Below are 15,100 nucleotides of genomic sequence, written 5' to 3'. Positions count from 1 at the left end.
AATATGGGCCACGGCTCCCCAGAGGTTTTGCTCAGCAACTCTTACGTAGCGGCAAGAAATAGATGCTTCCTTTGTAGCCCTTGGAAGCCACCAGCCTCTCCATAGGAGGAGGACAGGGATGTCTCCTGCCGTCAAGAGTTGCAGTCTCAAAAGCCTGCGGGGCCGGTTAAGTGCCCAAGACAGAATTGTCTGCACCCACTGTTGGGACCAGTGCCAAAGGACATGAGCTGCTTGTCCGGAATACCAAGATGGTGACAATGCATTGGCCAGCCAAGGACAGGGCCCTTTCAAGAGTGGGCTCCCATGTGGCCACACAGGTCCCCCACCCAGGAAGTCAAGGGAGACTATCCCAGGGAAATTCACCAGCCATCAGTGCTTGCTAGAAACGCCATCCATTAGCATCTCGACTAGAAACCCAAATGACCCATGCTTTCCAAAAGGCTTTCCCTGCACATCCCTCCCCACCCACCCACCCCCGCCCCCAAACATCAGCACATTCGGACAAAGGCGAGTCTGTTGTTCCCAGCAATTTGGTTTGACACGTTTATTTTTTACGTACACTTTCAGATTATACAAAACATAGAAAATGGGCTATTTTAAAGGCACATTAAGTAGAAAGAACCTAACTCCCCTAAAATCACATTTGTTACCAAACCAAGATTCAGATTCAGCCTCTAGGCCTGTCCCTGGCGTTTCCCCCATCACCGTTGCGTCCCAGTGTACACATGTGTACAATTTGCAGGTAAGGATGAGTGAGAGTATAACTCGGTCCCCACCCGGGCAGGTTTGAAATTGCGCTGCGGTACCCAAGGAGGCAACTGAGTTTCGTATACGTGCAGGCTTGGGACCCCAGGTGTCTTCATCGCGGTGTAATCAGGAGCATCCTAACTTAAGCGTGTCCATTAGGGAGGGATACACAGGCAAGCCACCCGGAGCAGGGAGTGTGCAGGTGTAGAGATGGTCCCCGAGGTCCCCCACAGTCAGGGATGCATGCATCTACCTTCACGCAAAGCGACAAACTCGTGGGTACGGAGACCCAGGTAAAGCTAAGTGTTAATACAAACGACAAGCTGAGTTAGTGCATCCTCCACAGAACGCATTACAGTACTTATAAAATGCCATCACACATGTAGTGGTGGCCAGAGGAAGGGAACACACTTGGTCCTGATGTGTGTGTCGTGGCTAACTTCTAGTTTTCATTGTGCATCTGGGGAGCGCCGGCCTCTCCGCAGGCAGGAAGGCCAAGACCTCTCCCCACGCCCCACCTTGCTCCCACAGTGGGGAGAGGCCTCCCAGGTGGGGGTGACCACTGGGTGCCATAGGGCAAAGGCAGCAGCCAGGGAAACCCACAGGCTCATGTTGGAGACAAATATTCCTGCACCCCTGTGGGTTGGTTGGGGGGACGGGGGATGACTCATGCATCACTGTGGGCTCTGGTTTCTAAGGTGGCGTTTACTTATTTGTTTGTGTCCATTGTGACGGGCAGAAAATTCTAGAAAAGCCACTGGAGTGGAAAGCAGCTTGCCAGGGTGTATGTGTGGGTGTGTGTGCGAACTTTAGACCTAATTTTTTCCACAAGGCTCAAGCAGGATCTGGCAGACTCTAGGAGAGTGACCCACACCCCTGCCCACAACACGTCTGAGGATGGCTCTTCCTGGAGGCAGGAAGGGTCAGCTTGCCCTGCCCCAGGCCCCAGCTCACCCGGTTCTGTACTAGCAACCTGTCCACGGGGAGGGCCCTGTGGTAGAAGCTGTCCACTCCGCAGGGGCATGGAGGACACAGGAATCTGCCCAGCTCTGTGTTAACAGTCCCACACAGGAGTAAGCATTTAAGACTCTTCTGCTGAAAATTGAGTGGGAGAGAGAGCAGATGGGGAGCCAACCCAGTCCTGCCCTGAGCAGGTGTGTCCAGTGGTCCCCAGACTTCTCCAGGAATACACCCCACCACAATCCCACTGGAAGGAGGGCGGTGGCAGATCCTCACTCCACTAACAGAAGGTCACGTGCAACTGTGTTTAAATAGCACCAGTGCAGAGATGTGATGGACATGGCCCACCCCCAGCAATAGAGGGAAGGGCAGCCAGGTGGGAAGACCCGCTCCCTCGGGGCGTTTCCCGGCTCGCCTGCATCGCCACGCGCTTTTACACCCAAGGACAGACCCACGGTTCCTCATATGTCCACCCAGGCTTCACCCAGACCCTACCCATCAGGTCCCCCGCTAAGGGCTGAGCACCAAGCTCTCTTCACAGGTCCCCACCCTGAGGACCAGAGCAGGAGGAAGGGCTCTCTGAGGGTGACCCTCAGGCACTGCAGCAAATGTCATCTGCAGGTAGGGTGGCAAGCAGGTGCCCCACCGCAAACCATCCGTGGGCCTCCGTTTTCAGTCCACAGTGGAGCTCGTTGAAGCCTTCATCTCAGTTTGTAATTATTTTTCTTAATTGGCTTTTAATCTGTCTCCACTAGAGTGTGAGTCTCAAGAGGAGGTTGTTCCTATGTCTGGAATATAGCCAGGGCTCGGCGGTTTCTAATGGGAGGATGGATGGATGGATGGATGGATGGATGGATGGATGGATGGATGGATGGATAGGTGGATGGTAGATGGGTTCTCTGAGGCTGTAGAAACGGTGGGGAAGGGGGTATTATAAGCTACCCAGCTGGACAGTCCAAGGCATGGAGAGAGTAAGAGCACAAAGCCTTCCGGGCTAGTCTGAGAGCAGGCAGCACCCCAGGGTGTTTGGCTGCAGGGGTGCATGGCCCGGAGCTGGTGTTAAGGAGCCCAGATGGAAACAGCCATGGAAGAGGCAGCGAAGCAGAAAGGCCACCATTCGGACCTGCAGTTTGACCTAGGCCCCCATTCCCAACCTGAGTGAGGCATCTCTGCCCGCCCGCAGAGCCTTGCTGTTCCCACCTGGAAGGTACTTAAGCAGCACCCGAGGAGCCCACTGTAAATGCAGGCTCCCCGCCTGCCCCCAAGGCTGTGATTTAGTAGGCCTGAGGAGGGGCTCAGTGTGATACCGACGGTAAAAGCCACCTGCGCAAAGGCATGCCGTTTTGTGGCTCTGAGCCGCCAGCAAATCCCCAGCCCACTGCAGGGCCACGCCAGTGGTTCCCTCACCTCTCACAGGACCTCGGGCACCCTCTGAGGGGCTGTGCCCATCGCCAAGCCCCTCCGAGCCCTTTGACCACCCACCCACCCAGAGATTCGAGGTAGGGGAAGCTGGGTGAGGAAAGGCTGTCCCCAGACTCCTGGTCTTTTTGTCACATCACATCTCTGAGGTCATGAAGCATCTCTGTGAGCAAAAGGGCGCTCTGGCTCTGCCTGGTAGGAACGTTGTGACAGGCAGCTCTGAATCTCAGGCCCCATCTTCTATGATCTGATGTCAAGAATGCAAAAACAAGAACAAAAACCACATCTCTTTTCTTGGCTTTTAAAGGAAACAATCTGTTTGCTAGAAAAGCCCTGGGGGGGGGGGGGGGGATAGGGGAGAGATTATATACAAAACGGTTATCTGCATGTGGGTTTTGCAGGGCAGTGAGGGGTCTCACGGATTTCTATTTGCGCTTCCTCAGTATTAAATACATGATGCCGCTGACCAAGGTGAAAGCAAAGGCCACCCAGGCCAGGATGAAGGCGTAGCCATATCGGCCCTCGGAGGCCGACTCCTCGGGGTACAAATGGAAGTTCTTCCTGTGCAGGTCCTGGCGCTGGTCCGTGTAAATGGAAGCCGCGATCATGACGCACAGGCCTGCAGGGGGAAAAAGCAGAGCAGGTCGATCACGGCCCCCCACTCCCCACGCCACCCCTACGGGGCCGCGTGAAGCACTGTTGTTTGTCACTGTCAATCGGCACCACTGAGAACCCTTGGGCAGTGCACAGTGCACTCCCGCCTACCCGCGTGCCTCCACAGAGAGTCCTGCCCATCTCCTGCTGGAAAATCAGCACTGCCAAGCTCGCAGGTCCAATTCTACTCCGTGTCCAGGCCAACGCAGAGCCAACTGGGGCTGCTCTCTTCCTTTGATGGGGCTGGGCGGTAAGAGGCCCAAGCCCACCAGCCGCTCCATGGTAGAAAGATTCACAGCCTTGGACGCCCCATGTAAGTGACTCCATGGCTGGGGGTAGCGCAACATTGCTGCCTATCATACAGTCACCCGCCTCCTCATCCTTGCTGGCTGGACCGTCCATCTGTCTGTGTGCTGTCCACTGTGCCCCCAGCAAGGCTAGAAGCAGTGCTACTCATACTGGGGACGTAAATTTGGGTTCTCACCTGGCAGGACAGCCTATGCCCTGTAGGGGCGCAGTTGGCCTTGCAGCTAAAGGCCCCATGGGGCGAGCAGGAGGTTCCCAGGACGGGGGCTTTCTGTTCTGAAACTGGGTCGAGGGGGGTCACCCTCCAGTCCAGGCTGGGCTGAGGGAAGGCATGTTTGGAGACTGCGGGCTAGGTGGGCTGGGACCTGGACACACTTGGTATGTGTGTGGTGGGGGGAGGTGGAGGGAGAGGGAGAAGGTATGGAGAGCTTCGCCAGGAAGCCCGCCATGTTACTTACAAGACATGAGCTGGATGATGGAGGTCAGGACAAACCGATCTCCTTGCTTGAGGCGGAAGAGCTGCATCAGGAAGATGAAGAAAGCAATGCAGCAGAGGACGGTGGACAGGATCATGGAGGCCTGGATGGCCTGCAAGGTGGTGTAGTCTGTGGGCAGAGGACACGCGCGTGGTGAGGCCCGAGGCCCACCTGGGCTCCCCTGGGTCTTGGCAGCCCCCAAGACAGGTCTGCAGGCCCACCTCTCTCAGGCTCAGCAGTCTCTGGCTGCTCCGGAGTGGAGGTGACAGCCGGCCAGAGTGCAGGAGTCCCAGTGGCCATGTGCAGATCAGCACAAGGGCACCCAAAGGGCCTGCACCTACCGCCCTCCAGTAAAAGTCCCTTATAATAGGGGTTGGCAAGCTTCTTCTGAAAAGATTTGAGGCTTATTGATCACCTGTGACAAGGCGGATGAACCTCGAAAACATGCTAAGTGAAAGGAGTCAATTCAAGTATACACTACACATTTGTGTAAGTAACCAGAATAGACAAATCCACAGAGACAGAAAGCAGGGGCTGGGGGCTGGGGGAGGATAGGCAGTGGGTGGCTGCTGATGGTACAGGGGTTCTTTTTGGGGGCTGAGGAAGATCTGGAATGAGCCAGAGTAGTTGTTACCCTGCACTGTCAATGGAGACACTACTGAATTGTGGACTTGAAATGGTTCCTTTGATATTATGTTGGTTTGACCTCAATTAAGAAAAATCTAAGCTAGATTTTAGGCTTCCAGGGCCCGGTGGTCCCTGTTCATATTCTTTGTTTTAATTTTGTTGTTGTTTTACATCCTTTTACAATCGTTCCACGGGTGGGAGGGAACAGGGCTTCGAACGGGCTCTTCCCAGGTCGGACACGGCACGTGCAGTGATGCAGGAGCAGACTCGAATGGGTGAGATGTGCGCGGCCCCGAAGGAGAAGCAAATCTGGAAAAGCACAGGCTGACGTCCTGCTAGAATCTTATCTCGAAGCGCAGGGATCAGCTGTGACACCTGCATGGGCCGCCAAAGCAGGGTTCAACCAACGCTCCTAACTGGCATCGTCAGAAACAACGGGGCCTGACCCAACAATGGCAGCTGACCGGGCCACTTGGCATGTGCATCAACGCAGATGAGGACAGTGCGATCTTTCTGGAGCCTGCAGTGTGAGACTCGGCTATTTATTGCCAGGGGAGTGATGCACATTCTCAGCTGCATCTTGTTCTCTTAAATCGGCCGTTACAAAAAAAAAAAGAAGTTTGAGCGAAACTGCTTTTACAAAATTCACTGTGACCGGAGGGAACCTTTCCAGGTGATGCCACTGGGTGCACTGACTCAGGGTGAGTTGCTCAATGCTCACCTGGGTGGAATAATGTGCACCACGAAAGCTCTGCTCCATGCAGCACAATTCTGGGTTTTTTTGAGTACCCCCTCATATTCTTTTTCACTATATATAAACTTAAACTTATCCATATATATATTCATAAGTGTCCTGATTTTGTTTCTCTAGAGAAGCCTGCCTAATACTGAGTGGGTTTGAACTGCTGACTTTGCCATTTGCATCCTGATGCATAACCAGTGTGCCTCCAGGGCTCCTTCTCCACCAGGGCTCCCACTCCTGAAATTACTCTCAAAGAAAACAGAGCCGCTGGCTACACAGTGACAGGGTAGTGAGCATGCTTTCAGTAGGATTTTCTAATTCACGAAGCCCTTTCGTGTGCTTAAGGAGCCCTGGTGGCGTGGTGGGGTAAGCACTGGGCTGCGACTGAAAGGCCAGCCGTTCAAAGCCACCAGTCGCTCCACAGGAGAAAGATGGGGCTGGCTGCTCCTGCAGAGTCTGACAGCCAGGGAGCCCTGTGCAGGATCGCTACGTCCCAGGGGGCTGATGGCAGTGGGTGGGGCTTTGTGTACCTTAGCTTGTTTAATGAGGGAGGCGCGGCAGGTGCATGGCCACTGTCTTCATTTTATAGTGGAGGAAGCTGGATTCCCAGAACTGAAATGATATGCCCAAGGCCACACAGTCCATAAAAGAAACCCAGCCCAACACTGATGGGGAGACCCAGCCTCTGGGCCGAGGCTTGGATGAAAGAGGGGAGAAAATTTTCCAGCATGACGGTTAGCTTTGCCAAGAAACCGAGAAGTGAGGAGGTCCGGCCTCCCGGTCCTGGCAGGCCCGTGCTGCAGTCCCCACCCTGCAGCCACTTGTGTGCGGCCCAGGGGCCTCCAGCCTCTAAGGACCTTGTGGGTCCGAGTGGAACTGCCCGGTCGGCTTTCTGCGGCGGTCGTCTTTAGAACCCGATCACCAGGCCTACGGACTAGCTGGTGGGTTCCAGCCACTGAGCAACGTACACCCCGTCAGTGGGGCCCCCATCCCTGGGCCAGGAGTGGGGAGTGAAGCATTTCAGAAAAGCCCGAATGGAGCCTTCTCTGTCCTCAGTCCCGGTTGGCGCCCTCACACTGCGAGGTGCCATCGAGTCCAGTCCGACTCGCAACGACCCGGTGTGTGCAGATGTAAACGTGAACAGGACACGGCGCGTCCTGCGGCACCCACACAGGGTTGCCTCGTTCAGCCCATCTTTGAAGCCACTGTGTCTGTCCATCCTGCCGAGGGGCTTCCTCCTCTCCGCTGCCCCTGGACTCGCTCGCACTCACCAGAATAGCTGTCATTGATCTCTGTGCAATTTGAGTTGTTGGTGCAGATTCTCCAGACGTCTGCGTAGAACTGATCGCCCACCCACCAGGCCTGAAACAAAGCAGAATGGCGCAGGTGGGTCAGCAGCGATGTTCCTCAGCTGCGCAGCACCCTGTACTTCTCAGGCTGACCGTCGGGGGGCCTCGTGACCACCCTGAGGGCTGGGGCGGGACCCGGGTGACATTGAGGCAGCTGTCCACCAAAGCATGAGCAGTGGGGGGCCGTGTGGGCCTCGAGAGGGAGAAGGGACAGGAAGCAGGATGGCAGCGGGATGTCTACCTCTGCCTCTACCTCCACCTGCCGTGTGGGCCGGCGTGGACCTAGTCCACAGGGCTGGTCCCTCACAAGCAGATCGCGGGGTCTTGCTGCTGAGGGACCTGTGACAGGTACTGGAGCCTTCAGCCATCCTTCTGTCAGCAGCCACGTGCCTAACCACGTGTGCCACCCAGGGGACCCCACACAGTCATAGGCAGGGCCGGCTCAGGGCCCGAGGGGCAATCCAAATGGGCAGTGAGAAAAGGATGGTGCTTAGAGGGTGGGAGAGGCTGTGTGGACAGGAATGATCCGTCCGCTCCAGTACTGCAGTGCCTGCCTGGGGCTCCCATCCCAGAGGGCTGCCTTTTCCGTCACCCCAAGCCAAGAGACGGGGCCCTGGGACTCCTACGACAGGCCTGGACACCCCGGCCATTCAGCCGGTAAGCATCCACCATGGTCCGTTGGCACAGGAGCCCTGAGTGGTGCGGCAGGTTAAGCACCCGCTGTGAACCTAGAGGTCCGTGGTTCGAGCCCACCAACCGCTCTGCATGAGAAAGACGAGGCAGTCTGCTCCCACACAGACTAGCAGTCTCCCATGCCCCGTGGGGCAATCCTATGCGGTCCCAGCAGCCACTGTTTGGTTTTACTTCTGAGGCCCGGCAACATGCCCTGGGATCATGAAAAGTCCTCCACACCCAACAGACGCCCTGTGGCCTGTCGCCCATTGGTGGGCAAGTGCAACCTCACTGTGAACCCTCTGGGGAGGGCCAGGGTCACAGGACTAGGTGGAACTCAGCTGCGGGGGGAGGGGGGTCACAGCCCCAAAGACGGGGGCTTTTCTCTCTGTGTCTGGGACCAGTGGTCAGCATCCCAAAGGATTAGTTGCCAGAAATAGAAAATAAAGAGATAAAAAAGAGTTGTCATCCAGTCCACCCCTTCCATTTCAGAGCAGAGCTGCCTTCTTTCAGAAACAGATCAGCTGACCACCCCCACCCCACCCTGCCGCAACAGTGGGGAAGGGGGTGGGGGGTGGACTCATCTCTGTGAGCTTTGAGTTACTAGTTGAGCGCTTAATCTCTGTGCCATCTGGGGACTCCTGAGGACCATTGAGGACCTCAGTTCAAATGTGTCACTCACTGCCACAAGCGATTGCAATTCCTAGACACACCCCTGCCTTGTAGTCAGAAGCTGAATATTGATAGTGTGTGTTTGTGTGTGTGCGGGGGCAGGGTTGAGGAGAGATTCAGAAAGTCTCTGAGCATGACAGCTGCTGGGGAGGGATTGGCCAGGGGGCATGCTGGCTGGTAAGCAGACATGGGCCAGGGAGGACAGTGGTCATGGGGGTCTACCTGGAGCTGATTGTGTGCCCAGGGAGCAGTGTCTACAGACAGTTTTGATTGTCCCAGTTAGTGGTGGGAGGGTCCCTGGCACAGCGCACCAGCTCACCCACAACAAAGAACGATGGAGGCCCAAATGCCAGCAGTGCTGGGGCGGAGAAACTCTGACGTCAGGAAAGACCGTATTCAAGCCACCTCCTTCAGGAGCTCCCAAGGCAGGCTCTTCAGGAACAAGGGGACAAAGGCCCCACCCACCGGGACCTGCCCACATCCCACCCTTAGGTCACAGATCCTCAGGCCTGGGTGTTTCTCGGGGGCGGGGACAACCCGGGCAAGTTTCCCCATGCCACGCCAGGTATCTAGGAGCCAGGATGCCGAGGGGCTAGCTGCGAGGAGACTCACACTGTCGATGGTGGCCACGAAGAGCAGGGCGGCCGAGGAGATGTGGAAGATGATGATAAAGGCAAGAAGCACCAACATCTTGGCAGGGCAGGCGGGGCGCTCGTACAGCCCGGAGCGGTTCTCAAGCTGGGGAGAGAGAAGGCCAAGGCCGACCGTCACAACGTGAGCTTAAACCCCGCTGCTTGTGCCATCGCCGCCACACCATGACCACAGTGGACAGGGGATTGGTGCTCGCATCTGCAGCCAGCCCGGCTCACATTTCACCAAGCATCCCAACCATGCCGACTCGGAGCGACCCCATCGGACTGCACAAACCTGCCCTGGAAGTTTGAGACTAACTCTCCGGGGAGGAAGAAGTTCCCTCTTTCTCCCTTGGAACAGCTGGTGGTTTTGAATGGCCTGCCTTGCCGTTAGCACCCAACTGGTAACCAACCGCTACACCCCAGGGCTCCTGTTTACAGGGTGGCTGTGGGTCAGCATGGACTTGATGGCTGGATTTTCCCAATAATGTCCTTTGCAGATTTCCCCGTCCCCTCCCACCCCCGGTTTAGTTAAATCCCAGGTGGTCCCTCCTCCGTGTGGCAGTTGTTAGCTACCATCCTGTGGCCCTGATTCACGAGGCCTGACCCCATCCTACAAGGTCCCGCCCAGCCTTGCTGGGGCCATGATGTACTTGAGGGAGAGGGGCTGGGGCTCATCTTCCAGCCCTTGACTGGGCAGTGTTCTTTTGCGATCCCCAGGGTTTCCATTGGTCAATCTTTAGAAAGAGCTCACCGGGCCTTTCTGCCTAGCCTTTCTAGCTTGGAAAGCTCTGTGGCTACCTGCCCGTCATGCGTGCCCCTGCTGGCATGTGGCATGCCATCAAGGCAGCCCCCAGTCTGACAGGACTCCTGGGTCTCCCCGATCCCTGATTGGGATCCTCAGACTCGCTTTGGCTTTCACGCCCCTGGTCCAGTTTCCCTGAATCTGGGTGTGATATTTTCCCGACTGGGCATGGGAAGTGCATTCTGGGATGGGAGCCACAGGAGCAAAACCATGTCCCGCCCAGCACCTCAAACCAGCAGGCTGCTCCTTTATCTCAGAGGCGAATCTCCTCCGGCATTGGTTAAGATCCACTGGATTTCTTCCAGTTCATATCTCCCTGGGCATTCACTGACATTTCTGCAATGGGTTCGTTAACATGCCCACATTTAGACTGGCAGCTTAAGTCCACCCTGAGGCCCCTAACAAAAAGGGCCTGGTAATCTACTTCCCCCAAAACTGACCCTTGCAAACCCTGGAGAGCACAGTTCCTATCTGGCATACCAAGGAGTCACCTGAAATCTAGTTTTGGTGTTTGGTCTTGGTTCTCTCAAGTACCAACTTCCCGGCCTCCCTGGGCAGGTGTGCATGGCAGGGAGCCCTCCCCCACTCCCTCTCCAGCCCCCATCCAGCCATGTTCACTGGAGCTCCATCTTCCTCCGGACCCTCAGGGGCAGACTCACCCAGATGCCAGCAGCTCCTGCAAGGCAGAGCTCATCACCAACCAGCGGGTGCAGGACTCATCTGGGGAGTTCCCCGCGGCCATTCTGCCCATCCCCGCTTACAAGAGCCAGCAAGCTGGCTAAGGGAGTCTTCTGGTGATTTCCCGCAGGACAGACACCCTTTGTTGAGGCCTGAGTCATTCTGAGCAGCCGTCACAAGCTGCCCCAAGTAGATGCACTTCTGGCCTCACGCGCCAGGCTAAATGCCACATTATTTTGCAATTAGCTGAATGCCGAAATGCCAGCCGCATCAGGCCCATAAATTCCAGGCTCCCGAGGGCTTCCTGTATTGCCCTGCTCAGATGGCAGCGGTGCATACAGCTGCAAACCCGAAGCTTTCGGGAAAAGGAAAGGGGACAAAAGAAAAACGTCCTTAACCCATTCTTTCCCAAAGCTCAGAACTTGGGGATCACAGGGCATGACTTGGGAGTGGGCTGGGGAGGCTATGCCATAATTCGGTCAATCAGCTCCCTCCTGGAGACCCTGGCCGGGGCACACAAGAAAACAAACTGCAATCAGAAAGGGTGAAGGTTTCCGTTCCACCACAGGCCCCTACAAAGCAAGGCCTGGTGAACTACTGCTGAAAATTCAGCCAGGGAGAATTTTATCTTCTCCTGACTTTCTGAGGAAAGTCAGGCTGATAGGCAGAGCCCCAGCGGCACCCCCAAAGCGCCCCCTCAGCTGGCTCTGGGCCGGAGGCGATCGAAGCCCTCTGCTTTCTGGAGAGTAGAGGTCAGCTGAGCCACCTGCTCTGGCACCTGGAGGCCAGCCCCGAACATCTAGGCATCTGAGATGCCCTGGCGATGGCAGACGCCCCGTTAGCCTGGACAGGCTGGCTTTGTCCTCATTGTGCCGTGACCCCTGGGCACACCGCAAGCCCCCTGGCTCTCTCCGGAAATGGTGACAGCAGGGCTGGGGTCCAGGGCGGAGCCACTGCCAACACTGACTGAGGGTCTACTTGCAGGAGCACGCATTAGCCTCGTTTTGTCACGAAGAAAACAAGGCCTAGCGAGGCTCAGAAGCTTCCCGATGGCCACATTTCTAGCAAAGGCTAGGGCCAGGATTTGAACCCGGCAGTCAGTCTTCTATCACGGTAACCACGATGCTGATTAGCCTAAATCTAAATGACTCTTCTCCTTTGGGGTCCTGCTACTCTGTCTCGTCAAGGGCTATGTCCAAGGTCCCCGAGCCCCGCAAGGCCTCAGATGCGGGCTGTCACTGCATGTGACTGCTCCAGACCCCACATCCTGCGCAGAAAGCACCAAGTCAGGCCAAAGCCTCCCTCGGGGCTTCCAGCTCCTCCCTGCGCTGCATGCCAGAGAAGCGCCTGCGTGCGCTAGGGGTGTCAGACCTGCAGAAAGGATGGAGCCAGGACAGGACAAGGAGTTAAAGTTCAGGAATTTGTTTGGAATTTGTAAGAATGGCCGCGCTAGTGGGAGGCAGAGCCCAGGCTTGTCCTCTGGCTTTCTGGTGGCCAGCCTACTGCTCATTCTTATAACATGAAGCAGTTACTCCTGCTTCAGTGAGCCTGGTCAGAGTACCCACCACGTGCTGGGCCCTGGTGACAGGCGGATGAGTAGGACATGGCCCCGTTCCCCTGGAGGTGCCAAGCACAGGAAGGACAAGGGTGTGTAAATCAATAAACCCAGTGTCCACATGTGCTGTGACAACACAGGAAAGTGCGATGGACCGAGTCTGAGAGGAGGCGCCGACTCAGAAGGAAGTGACACCTGACCCGGCACCAGAGGACGGGCACAGCCCCGGGGGGGGGGGGGCGGGGGGGGAGGGTGTGGCAGGCAAGGTCAGAGAGTGGCTCCAAAGCACCAAAGTCTGGGCAGGAGCGAGCTGGGTGTGTTCCAGGCTGGGCCCCCAGAGAAACGAGGCCAGACACCTTGTTGTGGGCTTTTGTGGATTTGGAGGCCACACTGAGGTTGAGGGTCACCTTGGAGGCTGGGGAAACCAGAGCAGCTCTTAAGCAGGAAGGTAATACGAGGTCCTTCCAGAAGGAAAGCATTGCACAACTAGGATGGTGGGGCAGGAGGCAAAACGGAGTTGGGAAACACTCTCGAAGCAGTCGCAGTAAGGACCAAGTGGGGGTCTGGGTGCAGGTGGGGAGGGGTGAGGCCTGACTGGGGGTCTAGGTGGAGGTGGGGAGGGGTGAGGCCTGACTGGGGACTTGGGAGGAGGTGGGGAGGGGTGAGGCCTGACTGGGGGCCTGGGCAGAGGTGGGGAGGGGTGAGGCCTGACTGGGGGCTTGGGAGGAGGTGGGGAGGGGTGAGGCCTGACTGGGGGCTTGGGAGGAGGTGGGGAGGGGTGAGGACTGACTGGGGACCTGGGAGGAGGTGGGGAGGGGTGAGGACTGACTGGGGACCTGGGGAGAGGTGGGGAGGAGTGAGGCCTGATTGGGGGCCTGGGCAGAGGTGGGGAAGGGTGAGGCCTGACTGGGGGCTTGGGAGGAGGTGGGGAGGGGTAAGGCCTGACTGGGGGCCTGGGAGGAGGTGGGAAGGGGTGAGGACCAGCAGAGGATCTGAGGCAGGAGTATAGGGTGGGGAGTCAAGAGCTCTTTAAGTAGTAGAATTGCCTGGACTTGGCAATGGATGAAGGGCTGCGCAAAGGATTCTGGGGGTTCCTCAGTTTGCATTCCCCAGTGGACACTGGCTCCACTCGGGAGGAGGAGCACATTGGAAGGTTGGGGAAACACTGCCATGGATTTTGGAGATGGGTGGTGTATGATGGTGGAGATGCGGTCACGATAGTTGGAACAATGGGTAGGGGTGTCACTCTGGAAAAAAACAGAAAGGAGGAACAGAAATCCAGGTGTCAGGGACCATGGTGGTGGGCCAAGTCACTGGTGGATAAGGACAGCTGCCCAGAAAGGAAGTGTGCAGCGTGAGAAGGGGGTGGGGGAGCAAAGGTTGGTGGGGGAGACAGAAGGAGTGGGCATAGAAAACCAAGGGCAAATGGTGGGCCCCAAAATCCAGGAGAAGAAAGACCTGGAAAGGACGCATCAGGTTCGAAACCTGGCCCCTTGTCAAACTGGGTGAGAACAATTCTAGGAAAGTCAACCAAAAGTTCTCCTTATTCTTTGAAGTTGGAACGGGGCCTAGCTTTTAGACAATACGTAAGTAAGTGTGTATTGAATGGAGGATGGATCCAGATTTCCAGGAGCTAAGGGATTAATGTGACCACCGTCCGCTGCTGTTGAGTTGGCTCCCACACACGCTCCACAGGGTTTGCAGTGACTGGCTCGGCAGAGGTGGTCACAAGGTCTTTCTTCCAAGGTACCGCCAGGTGGTCTCAACCCCCTAGCCTACCTGTTAAGAGCAGGTGCATCCCTTAGTTGTTTGGACTACCAGAGACTCCAGAGAGCTCCTCAGAGGAAAGGGCAGAGAGACAGACATTTCTTTCAAGGTTTGTCAATAAAAGGAAGGAGAAATGTTTATCAAGGGCTGGGAGTCCCTTCCCACAAAGAAAGCTCCAGTCCCAACTGACTTCACTGGTTAAGCTGAGCCAAACATTGACGGAGGAATAAAACAAGGCTCCGCAGACTCCTTCAGAAACACTCAGGAAGCGGGAACATTCCCCAACTCATTCAAAGAGGCCAGCACTGCCCTGGTTCCCCCAAATACAGGCCAACATCCCTCATACACAGAAAAGCAAAATACTGAACCCAATTTCACCAAGCCAAATTCTCCCATTAAGAGGTGGACTATGTTTCCCCATTCACCGAACCCAGGATGAAGTGGTGATATGTTTGGATACATGGGAGACCAACAGATGGCAAGACGGGAACCCAGGGCAGCTGTGTCATTGTTCCACAACTCAAGGATGTCCCAGGTGTCAGAAGAAAATTCCAGTGGCAGCTGCCAAACACTGCCATCCTGGACCAATAGCTGAATTCCCCGCCTGACCTTGGGAGGCAAACACTTTCACAACAGGGTGGATACGGCCAGCTTTCCGCTCAGCTCACGCACATGAAGCAGGGAGATCAAACCAGGAGGACCCTCCTTTCTTGCGAAGAACAAGCCAGGAGTAAGCAGGTGCCAGGTGACGCTCAGGCAGCTAGAATGTGTTTTCCTGTAGACCAGAGGTTCTCCACCTTCGCCACGACCCTTTAATACAGGTCCTCATGTGGTGGTGACCCCCCAACCAGGAACTTATTTTCGGTGCTACTTCATAACTGTCATTTTGCTACCGTTATGAATCGGGTGACCCCTGTGCAAGGGTCGTTCAACCCCCAAAGGGGTTGAGACCCACTGCTGTAGAGAATACAGTACTAAGGGAACTGTAGCCACCCTGAGGGTGGCCTTTGCCAAGGGGGCTCTTACATGTTAGCCCATG

The 15,100-nt window shown here is 56.2% G+C and overlaps 1 protein-coding gene across 1 annotated transcript in view; it reads right to left on the bottom strand.

The window, feature by feature from the left end:
- Positions 1–521: 521 nt before the first annotated feature.
- Positions 522–15,100, bottom strand: part of EMP2 (epithelial membrane protein 2) — a 33,735-nt gene continuing 19,156 nt past the window's right edge. Inside the window, exons 2-5 of the mRNA XM_075564299.1 lie at positions 9,237–9,362; positions 7,203–7,293; positions 4,545–4,691; positions 522–3,745 (exon numbers count right to left, since the gene is read on the bottom strand). Coding sequence (XP_075420414.1) covers positions 3,552–3,745; positions 4,545–4,691; positions 7,203–7,293; positions 9,237–9,314 — 510 coding nt within the window. The 5' untranslated portion in view covers positions 9,315–9,362 and the 3' untranslated portion in view covers positions 522–3,551. The remainder of the gene's footprint in view (positions 3,746–4,544; positions 4,692–7,202; positions 7,294–9,236; positions 9,363–15,100) is intronic.

This window comes from Tenrec ecaudatus, chromosome 12, assembly GCF_050624435.1.
Source record: "Tenrec ecaudatus isolate mTenEca1 chromosome 12, mTenEca1.hap1, whole genome shotgun sequence".
NCBI classification, from domain to species: domain Eukaryota; kingdom Metazoa; phylum Chordata; class Mammalia; order Afrosoricida; family Tenrecidae; genus Tenrec; species Tenrec ecaudatus.
The sequence above is the reverse complement of the archived record's forward strand: the minus strand, read 5'-3'. Positions and strand labels throughout refer to the sequence as shown.